We start from the raw sequence: 21,740 nt of genomic DNA on the forward strand, positions 1-21,740 counted from the left end.
TACAGTTTCCCATGAACACAACAGCTTGCAAGGGCCTAAATGCCACAGCAACATTCCTAATTCAAGGGCTGATATCATTTAAAATCTACAAAGCAAGGCTGAGCCCAGGCAAATCAAATTTTTCTCTCCTTCTTCCCCTGTTTTGCAATAAAATGACAACCCTGAGATGACACAATCCAGGAACACTTTCTGTAATTCAATTCTAGTTCTGAAGCAAAAGTCTACTTTCATCCCAGGTCTAATCTAATATTGAGAATGATGGTGGATTTTTTTAATATATATACATATTATTAATTTTTATTTTTTTTTAGGAATTCCTTTGTTCACTCTTTGTTCACTGAGAAAGTACAGCTTTCTTGTAGGATTTCATTTTTAACCTCAGCTAAAATGCAGATAATGACAATCCAGGAGCTCACTTTAGACAGAGGGAGACTCATATTACCCACACCAAAATGTTTAACCGTGACATCTCAGACAAGAATCTTTTCATCCTTTGATACTCACAGGGTCTGTGGAAAAGGTGGATGATTCAGTAGAGTGATTCAGCCCACCAGTAGTAATTTCTGCACCTCCCAAGGAGATTACTATCTCTTTCCAGAAGTTAACAAGGAGCCCTCTATCCTCAAATTTCTTTCTTTGGCACTCCTGTTACACATCTAAAATCAAGGAGGCAGAACCTTGTATGTAGTTCTTTGTTATAAAGAAACAACTGGGAAATTTTTGTAGAACCTCATTAAAACAACAGCAACAACAAACAGGAATTGAACTTTCCTTGGTGGAAAACTTACTGGGAAGTGATTTAGAAAGATCAGTCTTGTTTTGGTTAAGTCACATTAGAGAAAAACTGTTGTCTTACTGAGTGGCTGTGCATACAAGCAGCTGCCAAGACGTTTACTGACAAGGATGGGATGTTCAGACGTGCTTAAAACATTGAAGAGTTCCATCACACGAAAACTTCACAAAAGCCATTGACCATAAATCCGTTGCAAGGGACATGATGAAAAATGGGTCAGACTTAAATGGAACAGTAGTCCATTTTGAATGAGGCAAGGGATGTGCACAAGTCCATGGGATGTGATGAGATGCATCTGAGGGTCCTGAGGGAATTGGCAGATGAGGTTGCTAAGCCACTATAAATAACGTTCGAAAAAAAGTGGCTGTCCAGTGAAGTTTCCACTGACTGGAAGAGGAGAAACATAACCCCCATTTTTAAAAAGGGAAAAAAGGAAGACCCTGGGAACTACAGGCCAGTCGGTCTCCCCTTTGTGCCTTGCAAGGTCATGGGGCAGATCCTCCTGGAAACATATGGAAAATAAGGAGGTGATTTGTGACAGCAAGCATGGCTACACTAAGGGCAAACTGAAAAATTTGGTGGCCTTCTATGATGTGGTTACAGCATTGGTAGATAAGAGAAGAGCAACTGATGGCATTTCTTAAGAATTACCTTACAGTGGCCTTCCAGAACCTAAAAGGAACCTACAAGAAAGCTGGAGAGGGACTCTTTATCAGGGAGTGTGGTGATAGGGGGGAATGGCTTCAAACTAAAAGAAGGAAGATTTAGATCAGATGTTAGGAGGAAATTCTTCACTCAGAGGGTGGTGAGGCACTGGAACAGGTTGCCCACAGAAGCTGTGGATGCCCCATCTCTGGAAGTGTTCAGGACCAGGTTGGATGGGGCTTTGAGCAACCTGATCTAGTTGTAGGGTTGTATCCCTGCCCATGGCAGGGGGGTTAGAATTAGAAGATCTTGAAGGTCCCTTCCAAACCAAACCATTTTACAATTCTATGATTCAATGGTTTAGGAAACAGGGAGCACAGGAAGAGAAACTAGAGCTTTTAGAAGACATTGTGGTTAAAAATGGTAAGAAATATATGCCTGGAAGCAGCACATTTGTTTCAATTTTAAAAATTATTTGACAAGTTCCCATAGGAGAGATCAATGGCTAAGATGCACAAAACAAGAATAGAGAAATAAAAGAGTCTTCTGCATATAAGAACTAGCTCAAATTGTTGTTTTGCCCTTAGAAGAACACTACACCTCTTACACAAGAGATCTTTTCCTTACTGGCCATTATCCTGCAGGTCTGGATTTAAAAAGCTACTTTAAGAATAAGGTCATGCAGTTGTAATTGTATTGCTGGAGCTGTGATGGTCTAAGGTCTAGGGCAAGACAACTTTTATGGGCCAAACAGTAGAGTCAGAAAAAAACAGACAACCCCATGTACAGGTCTGAGGTAGTAGCAGTGAACTTCCAACCTAAATACAAGTAGAGAGCACTTTCTTTGACTTTAATTAGATATGTTAAATCAAGTAGACCAAAAAGCAGGTTGTCACCTGTAAAAGAGAAGAGAATATTAAAAGGGAAGTGGTGACAAAGGGGTTATTCTGCAGAGTAAAGGAATAGATAGTTAAGCCTTTGGAAGATGAAAAGATTAATAAAGGGAGGAAAATTATAATGTGTTGCAAAACTACTCTCTCCTCTGAAATTCACCTTTTTTACCATCTGCTATAATTAAAATTTTAGCCTCCTGGATGCCTCAGACCACCGAAGGGCTGATGTATTTTTTTCCAGCCACATGAGTTGAAGCAATATAACTTTTACACACAAATCTTGCCTTAAATAGAAGACACAGAATCACAGAATCATCTAGGTTGGAAGAGACCTCCAAGATCACCGAGTCCAACCCCTGACCTAACACTAACAAGTCCTTCACTAAACCATATCACTAAGCTCAACATCTAAACGTCTTTTAAAGACCTCCAGGGATGGCGACTCAACCACTTCCCTGGGCAGCCCATTCCAGTGCCTAACAACCCTTTCCGTAAAGAAGTTCTTCCTAATATCCAACCTAAACCTCCCCTGACGCAACTTTAGCCCATTCCCCCTCGTCCTGTCACCAGGCACATGGGAGAATAGACCAACCCCCACCTCACTACAGCCTCCTTTAAGGTACCTGTAGAGAGCGATAAGGTTGCCCCTGAGCCTCCTCTTCTCCAGGCTGAACAACCCCAGCTCCCTCAGCCTCTCCTCGTAAGACTTGTTCTCCAGACCCCTCACCAGCTTCGTTACCCTTCTCTGGACTCTCTCGAGCACCTCCATGTCCTTCTTGTAGTGAGGGGCCCAAAACTGAACACAGTACTTGAGGTGCGGCCTCACCAGAGCCGAGTACAGGGGGACAATCACTTCCCTAGACCTGCTGGCCACACTGCTTCTTATACAAGCCAGGATGCTGTTGGCCTTCTTGGCCACCTGAGCACACTGCTGGCTCATATTCAGCCGACTATCAACCAGTACTCCCAGGTCCTTCTCTGCCAGGCAGCTTTCCAACCACTCATCTCCCAGCCTGTAGCTCTGCTTGGGGTTGTTGCGCCCCAGGTGCAGGACCCGGCACTTGGCCTTGTTGAACTTCATGCAGTTGACCTCAGCCCATCGGTCTAGCCTATCCAGATCCTCCTGCAGAGCCTTCCTACCCTCGAGCAGATCGACACATGCACCTAACTTGGTGTCATCTGCAAACTTACTGAGGGTGCACTTGATCCCCTCATCCAGATCATCGATAAAGATATTAAAGAGGACTGGCCTCAGTACTGAGCCCTGGGGGACGCCACTAGTGACCGGCCTCCAACTGGATTTGACTCCATTCACCACAACTTTTTGGGCCCGGCTATCCAGCCAGTTTTTAACCCAACGAAGCGTATGCCAGTCCAAGCCATGAACAGCCAGTTTCTTGAGGAGAATGTTGTGGGAGATGGTGTCAAAGCCTTACTGAAATCAAGGTAGACCACATCCACAGCCTTTCCCTCATTCACTAAGCGTGTCACTTTGTCATAGAAGGAGATCAGGTTCGTCAAGCAGGACCTGCCTTTCATAAACCCATGCTGACTGGGCCTGATCACCTGGTTGCCCTGTAAGTGCCATGTGATGACACTCATGATAATCTGCTCCATGAGCTTCCCTGGCACTGAGGTCAAACTAACAGGCCTAGAGTTCCCTGGGTCTACCCTCCAGCCCTTCTTGTAGATTGGCGTCACGTTTGCCAGCCGCCAGTCGACTGGGACCTCCCCTGATAGCCAGGACTGCCAATAAATGATGGAAAGCGGCTAGGCCAGCAGCTCCTCCGCCAGTTCTCTCAGTACCCTTGGGTGGATCCCATCCGGCCCCATCGACTTGCGTACATCCAAGTGCTGTAGCAGGTCGCCAACCATTTCCTCGTGGATTATGAGGGCCACATTCTGCTCCCCATCCACTTCCGCCAGCTCAGGGTACTGGGTATCCAGAGAAAAACTGGTTTTGCCGCTAAAGACTGAGACAAAGAAGGCATTAAGCACCGCAGCCTTTTCCTCATCTCTTGTAACTAAGTTTCCCCCCGCATCCAGTAAAGGATGAAGATTCTCCTTAGTCCTCCCTTTTGTGTCGATGTATTTATAAAAACATTTTTTGTTATCTTTAACGGCAGTAGCCAGATTGAGCTCCAGATGAGCTTTGGCCTTTCTAATTTTGTCCTTGCACAGCCTCGCAATATCCTTATAGTCCTCCTGAGTGGCCCACCCTCTTTTCCAAAGATTATAAACCCTCTTTTTTCTCCTAAGCTCAAGCCACAATTCTCTGTTCAGCCAGGCCGGTCTTCTTCCGTGCCGGCTTGTCTTAGGGCACGTGGGGACAGACTGCTCCTGAGCCATTAAGATTTCCTTCTTGAAGAGTGCCCAGCCTTCCTGGACTCCTCTGCCCTTCAGAACCACCTCCCAAGGGACTCTGCCAACCAACGTCCTGAACAGCTCAAAGTCAGCCTTCCGGAAGTCCAAGACAGCGGTTTTACTGGTCCCCTTCCTGACTTTGCCAAGAATCGAGAACTCTACCATTTCGTGGTCACTCTGCCCAAGACAGCTCCTGACCACCACATCTCCCACCAGTCCTTCTCTGTTTGTGAACAGAAGGTCTAGTGGGGCACCTCCCCGGTAGGCTCACTAACCAGCTGTGTCAGGAAGCTATCTTCCACGCTCTCCAGAAACCTCATAGACTGCTTTCTCTGGGCTGTGCAGTGCTTCCAGGATATGTCTGGGAAGTTGAAGTTCCCCATGAGAACAAGCGCTGACGATTTTGCAACTTCTGCCAGCTGCCTGTAGAACTCCTCATCCGTCTCCTCATCCTGGTTTGGCGGTCTATAGCAGACCCCCACCAGGATGCTTGCCTCGTTGGCCTTCCCGCTGATCCTAACCCATAGGGACTCAACCTTATCATTCCCAGCCTCAAATTCTACAACATCAAAACACTCTCTAATATAGACAGCCACACCACCACCCCTTCTGTGCTGCCTGTCCCTTCTGAAGAGCCTATAGCCAGACATTGCAGCACTCCAGTCATGAGAGTGGTCCCACCACGTTTCTGTGATGGCAACCAAGTCATAGCCTGCCTGCTGCACAATGGCTTCCAGCTCCTCTTGTTTGTTACTCATGCTGCGTGCATTAGTGTAGATGCACTTCAGTTGGGCCATTGCCTTCTCCCCCGGCCTTGCATTGTTCCCCCTGGCACACCTCTAACAAGCCTTATTTCAGCCCTGTCCCCCGTCTTACCTAGTTTAAAGCCCTCTCAATGAGCCCTGCCAGCTCCTGGGCTAGGATCCATTTTCCCCTTAGAGATAGGTGGGACCCCTCTGCGGCCATCAGGCCAGGTGCCAAGTAAAGCGCCCCATGGTCAAAAAAAAACAAAATTTCTGTGTTGGCACCGGCCTCTGAGCCACGTGTTTATCAGGTGGGCTTTCCATGTCCTCTCTGTACCCCTCCCTGCCACTGTAGGGATGGACGAAAACACCACCTGTACTCCCGCTCCATCCACTAACCGTCCCAGTCCCCTAATGTCCCGTTTGATGGCCTTCAGGCTTCTCTATTCAATATTATCACTGCCAGCCTGGACTACCAAAAGAGGATAGTAATCAGAGGGGCGAACCAGGTTGGGAAGCTTTCTGGCAACATCCCTAACTCTGGCCCCAGGGAGGCAGCAGACTTCCCTATGGGTAGGGTCAGGCCAACAAATAGGGCCCTCTGTTCCCCTGAGAAGGGAGTTGCCTACAATGATTACCCTTCTGTCTTTCTTGGTGGAGGCAGTCTTGAGGCATGGAGTTGACTTCCTCGCCCAAGGCATCCTCCTGGGTAGACTTTCTACCTCATCCTCACCCACTGGTCTCTCAAGCTCCAGGGCCTCAAATCTGTTGTGTAAGGGCACCTGGGAAGGTGGGGGCGGTAGGGGGGGGCATTGCCTGCGAGGTCTAGCAGAGACCTGTCTTCCTTCCTCCTCAACTCCTAGGTCCCCTCCCTCAGCCCAACAGTGACAGGGCAGGGGGTACACCCCCATTTGGGGTGTCTCACCCTGGTACCTCTCCTTCAGGCCTTCAGGGAGTTGCTCCACAAGTCTATCTCCTACTCACACTCCTTGATGGCCCTCAACCTCTCCACCTCCTCCCTGAGCTCTGCCACCAGGCAGACCAGGTCATCCACCTGCTCACACTTCACACACACGGTATCTCTGCCTCCCTCAGATGGCAGCAACAGGCTCAGACACTCCCTGCATCCAGAGACCTGAACTGCTGCATTTTTGAGCGGGCAGTCAGTCTGGGTGGTTACAGACTTTCTAGAGACAGCACTCTGCCTGGTGTAGACCATTGCGGCCTACCTAGTGGTGGACAGCCCTTAGATGAGTTGTTCTTATGGGCGGGGAGGAACGCTTTGCCCTGCCTGAGCGCGCACTGCCACGCAAACTGCTGCGCCCCGCCCTTCCGACGTGCCCCGCCCTGTTTGCCCGCCCTGTTCGCCGCGCTCCTGGTTGCTCGAGCTCCCTAGGGGCTGCTTTTGAACGTCAGGGTAGAGGGGCGTTGCTGGCTCTGCTGACGCCTCATCAGCCTCCCTCGTGAGGGCTGCCGGGGCCTGGTGGCTCTCTCGGCTGCCTCGAGTGGCCTCGATGCCGGAAAAAAAGCCCTGCCCACCTCGATCCCCCGCTCTGCTGCAGAACACATCTGCCCTGGAGCCGATCGCCTCGGCGAGTCGCAAGACACACAGGCATACAGACTGCTTCGACAAATAGAAGAATTTGCTTTCTTGCAAAATGAGCACAAGCATATCAGAGGACCCTGCTGTGACCCTGCTTCTTGTCCTCCTCTTTACACTCCCTGAAGCTTGATTTGTTATCAGCAAGCTATTCCTTAGGTCGAGACAGCATGGGCTGTAAGTAAGCCTGGGCATTAACTGAGAGGGTTAATTATATGTGATGGAAAAGACTTTGTTTTGTTGTTGTTGTTGTTGTTGTTGTTACTGTTGTTTCTCTAATCTAAGAAACAGAATTTTTCTAATCTAAGAAGCAGAAGAAGCCTAGTCTTTTACAGCCAAATTAATTTTTCTTTAGTTTACTCAAACGAGGTAAAAAAAATCACAACCTCTAATTCCTGCAGGCTCTGCATGAGTGCACAAGTGGAAAAGAGTGAAGCTGGGTCCTATTCTGGTCTGCATTATTGGTAGGAGGGCTCTTTCCACATAACCCTGAGATCACTCTCTCCTCTTGTGTTCATCTCTGGAACTCCAGGGGGGACAATCACAGCTCAAACCATGATATTTGGCCAGTGACATTTTACTACTGGATTTTACTGATGCCTGAGCAAAAACAGGTTTGTTACCCTTTAAATCCCCAAACAAGTTTGCAGAGCAGGCAGTACTGGCAAACTTGTAAACTCTATTTATATGCAGCCATTAAGCAACATGGAGTTTCCTGATATTTTCAATCTATAACACAACTGTAAAAGAAAACTATGACAGGTTGTCATCTTTTGATCATAAAAGCAGGGTAAGCAATAAAAAAGTCCTCTGGAGGACTTCTGTAGTTCAAGCTTACCATATACATATGTGGATGAGGCATTAAATACAGTATCTCAAGGCTACAGATGAAACAAAACTTGGGAAGCACAACAAATAACAGGTCATGTAATCAAGTCTAGTGAGATGTGGCTCTTATGCAACATGGCCCACAGCGGTCAGATGCCATTACACATCAGAGAAAGTGAAATAATTGAGCTAGGATACAGCAAACAATCTAGAAAACACATGAAAAAAAAACAAACTGTCTTGGAATTTGAACAAGAAAACACTTATAAAATACCACTAGATCAACAACCTCATACCTAAGCACTAAGACGGGAGAATTACAACAAAGTGGCTAGAGTATGCAGATATGTGATAAGTTTCTGTCATACAGTCCTTAGAATAATCCCTCTGTTACTACTTGAGGTAGCCAAGAGATGTCAATGCCCCTCAGGAAATATTTGTTGCATTACAGAGACTTTATTCAGTACAGTACAGTATTCAATGCAATACACAAAAGCTTTGTTGACGAAAGACAGAAGATCAGGGGAAAGAGGAAGAAGGGAGGTAGGAACAGAATTGTCTGTTAAGGGGGATGCTGTAAGAAAGCCCTCCAGTGAGAATTTGCAGCCTCAAATCCCTGGGTGAAGCGTTTGAAGGGTGGTTAGCTCTCATGTCCCCGATGGGATCAACTGCTGAGGCAAAACACTGGAAGAGAGGCAGTCCCTAAGGGACACCAAATGGTCTACATGAGTCATTAGCTATTATCGTTTTGTTTCCTTAGCACTGCACCTTTCCATTTCTAAGACATGCACACATGTAGAGACACACACCACCCCATCAGGCAGTACTGAATCAGTTTGTTACAGGGAAATATATGCTGGAATACTTCATGGAGAAATAGCTTCCCTTTTGAGGTCCAGTGTTAATAACTTCCATTCACATAAGGTAGCCCTGTTGCTTTCAAGGGGACAATCTATGCCATGATGATTACATACAAGACTGTTCTTGCAGAATTGGATGGTTTGGGTTTGTTTTATTTTAATTCCAGATTATAAATTCCACTCAGACAACAACAACAACAAACAACAGAAATGTGGGCTGTTTGAACAGAAAACATAGGACACATGTTCCAAACCACATTTAGATATAAAGCTCAGAATTAACACCTTGAATTGCAGCCAGAAAAGATCTTAGTCTTGAGGCTGAAAAGTCCTAAGTCTTTGGAGTTGATAAATCAGCCATGACAAGCCTGAACTGGCTATGGTTTATTATAAAATCAGGCTTTATTATCTGCTTGAGGTAATTAGACAGACCAGAACAAAGGGACACAAAGTTAAAAAGCAACATATGTAGGAAGAACTGGAAGAGATATTTTACTTTACACAGGCTAGTGAATAAAAGAATGTACTTGATTTTTTTTTTCATATGATGAATTCTGGCCACTAACATGAAGGGACCCCCCCCAATATTTATAATAAGCAATTTATTAAATCAACTACTCTTGGAGCTGCTCCGCTGCAGTGACCACTCCCTGCTGCCTATGTGCAGCCCTGGTATCCAGCTACAGCATCCAAGCTCTCCTTTCTCACAACCCACGATCCTTCTCTGAGTCTCTAAGTGGTTATGAAATTATTAAAAGCATAGTAAAGAAAAAAAGAAGGATGATGCTATGGCATTTACTACATTAAAGGACAGCAGCATTGCATTCAGGTATAAAGACAGTAAATGTCAGGGTATTTAAAAGAAAATAAAATCTGTTCACTTTTCTCTGTCCTCTTAATTTTGGTGAGTTTATTGTTATTTTTAAGGAATATTTATCTTATTTTTGGTATTGGTTATTCTGGTAGATAAAGCTTTAGGACATTATGAAATGTCTTAAAAATACTTGTACAAAAGAATGCTTGAAGTGCCAAAATTGCTTTCAAAATGCCCCAGAAAAGAAGGTTTCAATGATTGTTCTTGGAAAGGGCTAAGTCCTGTAAGTCCAAGTACAGTTCAGGTCCCAAAACAGGGGGTTCCCAATGGGAAGGTTACATAGATTTGATAGAGGCAGATCAAAACGAGGAAAAACCTCAACATTGCAGTTGGTTCTAATATTCTGCATTTAATTCTAGTGAAATAAACCATTTGAAATACGGTCGTATCAGAGAGAACAAAATGAGCTGGAGAAGCCTATAACTTGCCCTCTCTATCCACTGCAGTCTGGACATTTCTCTTCTAAAACACAGCTCGTGCTGCCGGATCTGTATAAAAAGGTTACATCTGCTCCTTCTCCTGCTGTGCTGTCTTTCTCCTGTAAATGCTAGCAAAGCTCTTTCCTATCCTCTCACTTCCCTTTTTGCCGTCTAGCTCTACAAAATTACGGCAGCACAGTCAAAGAGCAAGAGCAGGTAGGAATTGTCTGCTTGTTCCCATTTTGCTCAATAGTTTGCCTGTTTCTCACTGCATGACTCAGAATATCAGATAAAAGAGTTAACCCGCTTTTTCAGTTACCACCATATCACTGCGGTGCCAAGGCACCTAGAAAAAAAGCCACACAGTAGGCAGCCAGCTTGGTAATCGCTGCTGCTTTTCATGCCAATCAGTATTATTCCATTGTTTCCATGCAATCCCTTACCTACCTGGTTTATCTAAGTGAAAGAAAACAGACCATGCACAATTTGGGCTGGGATTGACTCATAAGTGCTCAGACAGTGTTTAACTTACCGGAGCTCCCCATCTGAAAGCCTTTCCTGAATACAAATAACAAATAATTACTAAATAATGTAAGCACTATGGTCAGGAGGAGGAGATTATTTATAAAGGAAAATCATGTAGGGTCATGCGAACTGTTTTTTTTTTTTTTTTTTTTTTTTTTTTTTTTTTTAATCTGATTGAGAAATGTGCACATTTCAGCAGATAAAGTTGTCCCTGTTACACGAACAGACGTATTAAATTCCCGAAGCCACAGTAAGAGAATATCTCTAATACAGAGACAGAACACAACCTAAATACATGCTGGAGAGTCTTACAGCATATTTTATGTATTAAGTTTAATTATGCTTCACCTCCACGTCCACTAACAGAACCACTCTGGTGACCAGCTGCTTCCCATTACAGAGGCATTACTCAGTGCTGGTGATGTCACGCACATCATGTGCCACCACTGGAGCATGGGAAGGTGCAGTAAATCCACTGGTTATCTGAACCAAGTCAACATTAGCAAAGCATTATGTTACAAGCTCCCTCGCGTGTTTTGGGGTTAGGCTTGCTGAAGCCTAAGTGGTTTCTTCAGCATGGACTATCAAAAGACATTTTTCCATGCTGATTGCCTCTGCTGATATTTCACAGACAGACTCCTGCAACGAGGTGGTTTGTGAAAGCTAATTCTTTTGCTCATCCCAAAGCAAAGAGCATTTGAAGGACAGATGGCAGAAAGGAAAGAAAACCATGTTTCTGTCCTTTATCCCAAGATAAAATGTAGAAAGCAATCCTTTCCTGCTTGCTACCCAGGGGCCAAACCCTAAGCACCCACCTAGCCCATGCAGGCAAAGAGAGATCCTGACTAGGGAAGCACAATAGATTTTATTGCCCTTGACTTGGTGTGAGTTCATTCACAGTCAAGTCTCGCTCTCCCAAGGAAGTCTTGCTCTGAAACTGCCCCAAGCAGTAACATCGGTGTCATGCTGATCACTGCGCTCTCCTGAGAGCACTCTGCAGGTACTAACAGTCCTCTTGGGATGGCTGTGCCCATCTCCTGCAGACCATCCACATGACCTATTGGTGAAAAGTTCACAGATTTGGGTCCAGGACTTCAGGTAGCATCGCCTTCACCTAGCCATCTCAACATACGAATGTGCTCAGCAAGCCACCTTCGAACAGTCTGCAAGCCTTGATTTTGATGTAAATACACAAGTTGCTATTCATACCTCATCTTTGATTAATTTAAAAGGTCAATTTCCTTTTTTCTGTTGATTTTTATCTACAATATCTCAATTTTCCCATTAGCAAATTGTATATCACGCAGCAGTTACACTGGATGCCTGACATTGGCTGCAGACACTTAGATCCTTGGATGGGATGTGGTGTGTGAAAGGGAAGTGCTGTAAATAAACTGTACTCTAGCACAAGTGAACAGTCAACAGCAAATTGTTCCCAACAGCCTCCTGGCTTACTTCTGGCTTACTTTATGCTTTGGGATGCTCATAATTACTCATGGGTTTTCTTGTCTAGAATAAATAAACACATGGAAAATAGTGGGAGTGGAGGCTTTCCAAAGTGGGAGGAAAAAAAAAAAAAAAAAGATGGTGAAAACTTTTACAGAAATTGAGTATGTCTATGTTATTTCACTGGAACTTCAAACAAAAACAGGCAGAACATATTTTCTGGTGGTTACAAAAAATAACAATTAACAACAGCAAGGGATTAAAAAAACAAATTATCCAAACAATATAGCATGCATCATTAATGTATTCTGGGATTTTGAGAGAGTTAAGAGGACTTATGCCAAACAGTAATCAGTCTGTTTTCCTGAACTGCTAACTGGCCCTGGACAAAAATATAGAAATAGATGCCATAATAAAAAATAAAAATAATAAAAAAAAATACCTCACCCCACATACAGCACAAACTTTGCCCTTAGCATGTACCTGAATATGCCCCTTTTCATTTCCTGAGTCTTTATTTGGAACAGTCACCCTTCATCTGACGTTAAAAAAGCACTATTTATCTTTAAGCACCAAGTAGATTTTAATCATTATCTTCATCCTTGGCCTCAATTAAGGTCTAATATAGAGTAGGCACTTGTATGACCTAAGAGGCACACTTAACCCTGAATAGTGTGTCAAAGGCACTTAGAGTTTCTGCCACATTTCCTCTGGCCATTGAATCTCTCTCTCCTTTTTCTGTTGTAACCTGACTGTGTTTGTTCCTAGCACTTTAATGTCCCCTGGTGTGAAGTCTCCTTGAGTAACACTCACACAACAGAAAGTGTGATTAACTCCACAGGCGCTTTTCAGGTCAATGATAAAAACCTACTTGTTACGCTAATATATAATATTTCTTTAGAGATGCTCCCAGTGAATCTGCATATTGGGATTCCCACAGTGCCTGTTCTCTTTCACTCTTGCTGTTCGCCTGTGTCTTGTCAATAGAAATACATAGTTTTTTCTGGGTACGGGCTCTACTCTAATTCTCTAGAGCAGGTTTCACACTTCTTTAATTATTCTGATTGGTTACTCATATAATTCAAATAGTAAAGCTTTTTTTCTTCCTCTTGACTGAAATGCAATGTCTCCATAGTGAAGTCTATAAAAGTAAAGTATAGGAAGGAACTAGAATAAAATTAGAAAAATTATATGATTTTCTTCAGAGTATGCCTTACATTTCTCTTGCTCCATAGGCTTGCTTATTAATGAAACACAATGCATTAAACATGCTTGGAAGCCATAGTATCTGAAAAGATGTCTTCTGAAGATCTTGTAACCTCAAAGGTTTTACAAAATCTGTGGAACACTTTGAAGACTTAGTTTAAGACTTCTTATATCTTCTTTTGCTACCAATGTCAAAGCAATGCAGTGTTCAGATCAAGGATAAGTACACTGTACATTACCCTGCCACTGGCCTGATGAATTCTTTCAGCAGCTAGTTGCAATCTACAGCTTATAAGGGCAGGGGAACAAGAATGCAGGGAGTGTCTTTACCAGATGCTGTCTGCTTAAAAGCTTAAATCTGCAGTGTGATAAACTTTATTAACAAATAATAGATGCACAAGTATTTTTTCCTAGGAAAGGTACTTTCTTCAGGCCATAGTACTAGTGGATTACTTAAAAAATGTGTATGAGCCTGTAATCAAAAAACAGGAGCTCAATACTGACTAAGAAAAAAAAATGGAAACTGTTTTCTTAAGCATGTCTTAGAAGATTCAAGTCATATGCTTCTTAGCACATTGGTTCAGTGGCTTAACAATGATGTGCAGAAAAAGGAAGCTTTACTAGGTAATAGCACAGCACAGGTAAAATGAAGAGACTGCTCAGATGGATATCAATGTCTCCAGGCCTCCAGTAATGGAGATGCCCCAGATGCACAAGACTGGCAGAATCATCTGGCCAGCTGATTTCTTAAAGTCTTCGACACTGTTTAATGCACAGCCTCTCTTCAGGGAACTGCTGAATATAATCAAATATACCTTGATTTCCTACAAGATTTGATTGTTCTTCATTAACATTACAAAAATAGTACCAAACCAGAACAATGAGGGACAATTCAGTCAGAATACAATGATCTGCAGTAGACAATAATTCATTGAGAATGCCTCATCTACTTTGTGGTAGAAATCCAGTGAAGCTCAATAGACTTTTCCATAGCTGAGGCAGACTGGTGAGGGAATTTTTAAGCCTCAGACCACCCTGTATTTTTCTAATATAATCCTTGTTTTTTTTCCTTCTCCTCTCTTCTCCTCTTCATGGGAGTCAGTGACCTCTTAAGCTAGTGGAGTGAGTAGAAGGAAAAGCCATTATGCTAGTCCTCAACGATACACTCATCACATGGGAAATTGCTTGGGATTAATTGTAATCTAGATATAATGTTTGCCTTTAGTTATAATCTTCATTCTCAAGAAAGAGACAGTCTGAATATTATGTCTCCAAAGACTTGGAGGTCTTGAGCTAATAAAATTATGGGAGGGATATTTAACCTCATGTTTTGCGATTTAAGGGTCTCTAGATTGAAATTTCCCAATTTTGTCTTTTATCAAAAAGTACTTCTGGGGTTACAGTTTCAGGACTGCAACCACTTACTGTCACAGGCGCTGCTTCCATAAGTGAAGTTTTGCTGAGTTATGGCTTGATTTAGAAATACAACTTCTAGTTTGGGGAATCCTGCTCTATGTATTAATGATCAAGAGAAGAGCCCATTGGAGGGAGAAGCGCTTCAGTGCTGACTTGCCTTTTACATCTCCCTGTGAAGTATCTGATACTCAACACTGTCAAAAGCACAATCCTGAACAAGGTGATCTGATTGAAGCTGACAGTTTCTATGTTCCACTGAAATCAGGTCAAAAGACAAGTGTGTGGGGAAAGCAAAGACAAATGGAAAAACAGAAAGGCTGATGTAAGTGTCTAATATTTCACAACCTCCAGTGTCTAAAAAACATATGCCTGAAGCCACAAAAATGGTGTATAGTTTTTCTATACTTTTTGGTAACCAAGATGTTAGGCTTCAAAGCTTACTAGCCTCTGTTTTCACTAGGATTTTGTAGAAGTGGTCAAAGTCTAACTTCAGCAAAAACAATACTGGAGGCCACGGAAATTTTAATATCCTGAGGCTGAGGCATGTTGGCTGGGTTCACATGGATGAACTTGCATTAATAATTATCCCATAAATAAGTAGAAGGCATCAGTTTTCAGGCATACCCTTGACTTATGAGCAGATGTATAAATTTCATCCGGGATGTCTGCACTTATGGTTTTTTGTTTGTTTGTTTGTTTGTTTTCCTGTAAGAGTACAAACAAGCAGCATAGGGCACAGTCTTAAGCAAGTCTAGAAGAATTATCACTAATGTACCACTCTTTGTACTCATTTGTACTGGTGAACTTTTTGACATACACCACCTTTGACTAATGAATGTTTAGGTCATCTAAGTCATTGTGGAGGAAAGCATCTCAAAATTGCTTCATGTTTTCCGGAGTAATGACTCATTAGTGTTAGAAGAACCAAAGTATTTTTCTGGCAGGATGTTGTCCTTTAGAATACAGGTGACCTGCTGCCATTTGCTGAAACAAAAGAGATCATGAGGACACCAAATTCAGCAATGCCAAATTTGCCTTGAAAAAAATCCTGATGTAAAAGCAAAAATAAAACATTCTCAGTTGGACACAGGTCACTAAGTTTTTTTGCTGTTCCTAAAATGTAACAAAACAGTGGACTTGAACATAATTGAAAGATGTGCTTGAATCAGAACTGCTGAGTGCAAAGGGAGGATTCAGATCTCAGAAACGTGGAGTACAAACTATCCTTTCCCTCTCACCTGGCCATATTTCTCAAAGTATCAAAGCATAGAAAATTGCAGTTTTAAGGCCTGGATAATTCAAAAGCAGTTTAGTAGATTTTCTCCAACCTTTCCAGAAAATTTTTACCTCGGGCTAAGACCAAGAAATTTCAGTCTAAAAGGCAATTTTTTGGAAAAAAAAATTATAACCTGCTAAAAGGGGAGGTTTAGAATGAACGTGCTTTTCAGACAAGGCTATTCCAGATCAGTCTTTAACACTTTAACTAATGCATTATTAAACTATACTAAACTACAGTTTATTGTATGAATTATACATGTATGGTGTATAAATGCATATTAGCGTATATGTATTACAATAGCTAAATATTATGGAAAAAAAAGATGAGCTTTCAGAATAACAAGAAGCGTAAGCAGAATATACGTAGAAACTGAAGAGATATTATACACCTATTAACAAGAATTCATCTTGACAAATGAAAGGCTCTGACATTTGCCCAGATCAAAAATCCAATTTTGCAGTACTGGGAGATAAGGAATTAAATAGAGTACAGATATCATCTAACCTGGTATTAAAAGGTTAGCAGTGCTTAAAATTGATTAGTTACCCAGACCAGACAGGCTATGTCCCAGACTGTGAGAAGAGAATTGGCCAGATGTTGCAGAAGCTTTAGTAGTCATTTTAACAAACTCTCAGGCTAGGCAAGAAGTTCACAGCTTGCAAAGTGGGTAGCATAACTCTGTTACGAGGCAGGAATCCCAGCATGTTACACAGCAGCAAAGTTAACATTAGTTGGAAAAAGAAAACAACAACAACAACAACAACAACAACAACAAAAAACAGCAAAACCCTGTAAAGAGACTTAGTAGATCATAAGGAGGCCATACCTAAGGGAGAAAAAATGCCCTGAAATTTAGGAATTAGGAACCAGTATGTTTGGAGAAGGAAAGGCTATGATAGAATAAGTTCTTTGGAAACTGAAATATCACAGAAATAGGAGATACGTCAGGGTATAGATGAGTACCACACACTGAATTTCAGACTATCGCAGTTTATAAAGGCACACGCAGGAAAGATCACACTCTCTCCAAGATAATTTTAAACTAATTATTGCTTTCCTAGCTGTCACCAAGGCAGAAAAATAAAAGAATAAAATAAAAATATTTATTTTTAAAGGCAGACAAAAAACGCTGGTGTTTCATTTTCATCTCCGATAAATGTCATAGATGGCAGTAAAAAAAGCAATATGTGACTGCTGAGGGAGATTATTTCATTGATAGGATTAATACCAAAAAAAAATGAAAAAAAGTCAGAAAGGGCTATAGACTGGTTAGATATTTGATCTAACATGGTGATGGGAACTGTTGTTGAATGCAGACACAGTAAATATATTTATAAATATATCATTGCAAATAAGTCTATAAGTCTTTTCATGGTATATTGTGGTAAAAATTATGGATTAGCCATGATGAAAATGTGTCAAAAACTTATGAATCATAAGGAAATATAATGAAGTGTCAAAACACCTATTTACCTTGAAAAATACAAGAGAGTCTCAAAGAAAGGAAAGGAAAGGGAAAACAAAGAAGTCATTCTACACCTGTAGAGAAAGCAGGCAGCACTTCAGTAATTAATATTTATTACTTATGGCACCTTTCATACATTGAAAATGCTGAACAAATACCAACTGACCTGTACAACACTACTACAATACGTGATACACATGATTATGGAAATTACAGCAGGGAGCTGGCAATGAAATAAAATCCATGAGATCCGCCCTGTAGGGAAAAGCATTGCAAAGGAAAGGAGACTGCCTGGTAGGGATTGCATAGCACACTTCACACAACTTACACCAGAACTGGGGAGTCAGAGGAAGAGGAGAAGACAAAAAGGTGGGCAAACCTCCATGGGACATGCAGCTGAGATGCTTGTAAATCAACACAGAGAAGCTGATTTTGACATTTGGACATTTTCAGGTAATTGAATTTGAGTTCAGCACATATTCAGGACATGAGCATGAATCAGTAAATCTGTTCACAAGGACAGTGGGTTCATTAGGTCCTGCCCCAGTTTGGTGGGATTTCTCCTCTCCTCTCCGTGTGGTGGGACCACAGTCTCCAGCAACAACCTCAGCTTCTACAGGCAAAGCCCCACCAAATAACGGGAAACGCCATTTCCCCACAAGCCCATGGGAGAGGCACACCAGGACCAGTCAAGTCCTTGGTGCTGCTGCGAGAGGACCTTCTGGTGATGCACTCTGCTGTGCCCCCATCAACACCGGCCAGTATTCCTGGGGCTCTATTCTAGGCTGTTGGGTTGAGGACCACCACCGCTCCTCTGCTGGGTGCAGGACCGGCGCAGCATGGGAGGCAGGCACTGACAGTTCTGCTTGTTTCCTTTAATCAGAAGCATGGGGTTAAAGAACCAGATGATGGCCTCTACGAGGTAAACTCTCTGCTTGAGGCCGATTCATCATAAATCAACTTTTGTGCAGCTTAGTTTACCCGCCTGTAAAATAGGTAATTCAGAGCCAGACCATCATCTGTGAACTGGCACAGCTCCACTCAGTTCCCAGTCCCAGAAAGGGACATATTTGGCCAAAATTAAGTGTCACGCAGCCCTGGTGAGGCAGACAAAGTGATTTACATCCTGACCTGGCTTACTGCATCCAAGTCTACAGACAGGCACAGACAAGACAGGAGGCAGCTCTGATCCACATGTTGCACTGCTCTTCTCAAGCTAAAGATACATATTCCAGAGGGGACCTGTCGTATGTCTGGCTCATGGCTTGCATCTGTGGGGCACCCACCCACATAAAAATAATCTTTTTCTACCTCACAGGAACAATAAAGTTTAATTTATCCCACCTAACTGGAGTTCTACTGGTGACAGTGAAGTCTGATAATGTCTGGACTAGTCTGTGAAATAATGCTGGTTTCAAAATATTATTTTTATTATTGTTAGAGTGAGTGATTTCCTGACACATTCTCCCAAACTAAAAGTGAAATAACAAAATCAAACAAGAACTACCTCTAGAAATCAATTTATGGAGTCAGGCAGAGAGTAAATAATAAAATACCTGATGGGAAAGCTTCACTTCACTAATATTAGCTGAGCGTATGAACTGAACAGACTACATGATTTTCTGCCTAATTAATGTAGCTTCAAAATCTTTCTCCAGTCAGAAGGTCCTAGTCCGTGGTGTTCCTTGGCAGAACCTCAAGATATCCTGCTTGAACGGAGAAACAAAACCAAACATTCCTCTTATATGACCTGGCCCCTGGTCTTGACTCAGCTTGAAGATCGATGGTTTAGTTGTCCATTTTCCCCAGAGTTTTGGCTTTCCACAAGGCTAAAATATAATGTGGATTATACACCTAGTACAAAAAAAGACTACTATACAGTATGCAATATTAATTATAGATGGTGTTTTCAGAATATAAAATATAAATATATCCTCAGAAATCATTCCAGATATTTCTAAAAGGTTGCAAAGAATCCATGGACTAGTAAAACAGAACTCTTTTAAAAGAAAAGTCTTACCTGTCACAAGCTGTTGTCCAGCTAGTCCTACTGGAACCATCCCCAGGTTATTCATAGCTGTGGCCCAAGCTGTTGGATCAGTGACTGACATGTTCAGTTGCGTGGTATCTATAGCTATACTTCCCAAACCATCAGCTGCTGCAGGAGAAGAAACACGTTCTAAGTAGAAAAGTTAACATCGCAGCTTTATTAACCAGAACTGTCAGTGAAAATGAGGTATCACAACCACTGTTCTGTTTCTTAATTATGTTTCACCTTTCAGACAACTGATAATAGTGCTTGGTACTGTATAGCAAATGATGAAGACATTGGAAATATTCAGCAAACATAAAATGAAGCATGAACAATTCAAGCAGATTATATGGCAAACTTTTTCACCATGAGGAGGAGTCGAGCAGTGGAACAAGCTGTACAGTCAACAACCTTGGCAGTTTTCAAGAGTGAACTTGGTAAAGCCCTGAGCAACTGGTCTGACCCAATGGCTGGCCCTGCTTTGAGCAGCAGGTTGGACTGGAGACCTCCTGAGATCCCTGCCAACGATTGAATTATCCTGTAGTCCTCTGATATAATTTAATTGTATATAATCTATGGCAGACTGTAAGAAAGCTGTGAGAACCAAACACATCCCAAGCAAAAACCCGCTTCCCATGACATACAATTTTTTATAGAGGATTTAAGAATATGTTATCCCCTAACTAAAAAGAGGTTATAACCAGTTGTTTCGCTATGCAAAACACCAAGTTTTGTTCTGAAAACAAAAGAGAGTTATGATTAATATGGTCAAAAAAGACTGAGCCCAGGTATGGATTCCTGGACTGGGGAAGGAAGAGTGGGTTGGATAGCTAAGGGATGGTACCCTCCTCATGCTGAATCCCAAAACACAAGTTGTGATTGCACATTTGTGCATCCATCCCATCACAGCTGAAACCATCTCCTACCTATTTCCTTACAACCTGTGCAGACCTGAGATATTTACCGGCAGCCATTGCTTTTTCACCAGTTCCTTTTGCTTCTGTTAGACTTCTTCAGCAAGGAAAAATTAGCTACTGTATTAGCAGCATCTTAAAATGGGATGTCACTGAATGCAGGGCCCACACACAGCTCATTAGGCTCTGAAACAGAAAAAAAATGAAATCAACCATCAAGTGCCACAGTCAGAATATAGTTGCAAAACGATGGACCACTCTGGGAAGCCACTTGAATGATGCTTCTGCCCACTCGCACTGGACCACCAGCCCCAGCCTCCTTGCACCCATTTCAGTGAAGATTTTCAATGAATCTTAGCCCTCTAAACAACCAGTGCCATGTAGGAACTGTCAGACAGCTTGCCTCTGACTGAAAAGCCCTTCACAAATTAGGCCTTATCAGTAGCTACACAGCCTCCTCAGTATGAAGGCATTGGCTGAAAAAGCTCATTTTAAGGGTTGAATATGTTTTTTGTTTTCTGTTTTTTGTTTTTTTTTTTAACTGTTAACAATTAACTGATGTTGCAAGTTTCAGGAAATAGTCTCCTGTTATGAAATGAAAAGGAAAAAAAAAAAAAAAAACTGCAATGAATTTTAGAAAGGAATGCGCAGAGGTGTGAAAATGTAAGAAAACCTAACAGAGCTGAGGATGATGCCTGCGCCTTAACTAGCACGCTATGTTTGCCTCAGAAAGGTTAGGTAGCTCAAAGTGAAAGTGGAGAATCTGCTTCCAGCTAAAATGCACTGCTTTCATCAGATATCTGTCAGACCGTGCATTTTACGTAACAGTAACTTTTTGCTGTTGTTGTTAGAGAAGTTCACTGTGTCATTGCATTGCTTATGGTAAAGGAGACTGAAGAGAGGATGAGGTGTGACCAAAAGCTGTGAGCTCACAGCACCCACAGCAGAGGGAGAAAACACCGAGAATCATGTGAATCACTGAATGGTTTGGGTTGGAAAGAACCCTAAAGACCATCTAATTCCACCCCCCCGCCATGGAGGGGACACCTTCCACCAGACCACGTTGCTCCAAGCCCCATATTGCCTGGCCTTGAACACCTCCAGGGACGGGGCATCCACAGCTTCTGTGGGCAACCTGTGCCAGTGCCTCACCACCCTCTGAGTGAAGAATTTCTTCCTTATATCTAATCTAAACCTACCCTCTTTTAGTTTAAAGCCTTTACTCCTTGTCCAGTCACTACTCTCCCTGACAAAGAGTCCCTCCCCATCTTTTCTGTAGGCTAGAAGAGGTTGAGATGAACAGAAACATATACCCATGTTAGATATGTGCATTAGCTACATTTATTTATTTATTTATTTATTTATGGCTGTCCGGAAGCCAAGAGGGTCTGATCTACAGTCTTTGGTACCAGTAGGGAGATAGCACAACCTCTGACCG

General features: G+C 42.6%; 1 protein-coding gene across 9 annotated transcripts in view; it reads right to left on the bottom strand.

The window, feature by feature from the left end:
- The window catches only part of ENOX1 (ecto-NOX disulfide-thiol exchanger 1), a 365,243-nt gene that overhangs the window by 120,816 nt on the left and 222,687 nt on the right, over positions 1 to 21,740 (bottom strand). For 7 of the 9 annotated variants that reach the window (XM_040541556.1, XM_040541497.1, XM_040541524.1 and 4 more), the window contains 2 exons: positions 20,353 to 20,488; positions 19,377 to 19,514 (listed from right to left, as the gene is read on the bottom strand). In XM_040541556.1, the coding sequence (XP_040397490.1) occupies positions 19,377 to 19,514; positions 20,353 to 20,362 (148 nt within the window). In that variant the 5' untranslated portion in view covers positions 20,363 to 20,488. Of the gene's footprint in view, positions 1 to 504; positions 596 to 19,376; positions 19,515 to 20,352; positions 20,489 to 21,740 lie in introns of those variants that run through there. The other 2 variants (XM_040541548.1, XM_040541565.1) reach the window with 2 other exon arrangements.

The sequence above is a fragment of the Cygnus olor genome, chromosome 1, assembly GCF_009769625.2.
Source record: "Cygnus olor isolate bCygOlo1 chromosome 1, bCygOlo1.pri.v2, whole genome shotgun sequence".
NCBI lineage: Eukaryota > Metazoa > Chordata > Aves > Anseriformes > Anatidae > Cygnus > Cygnus olor.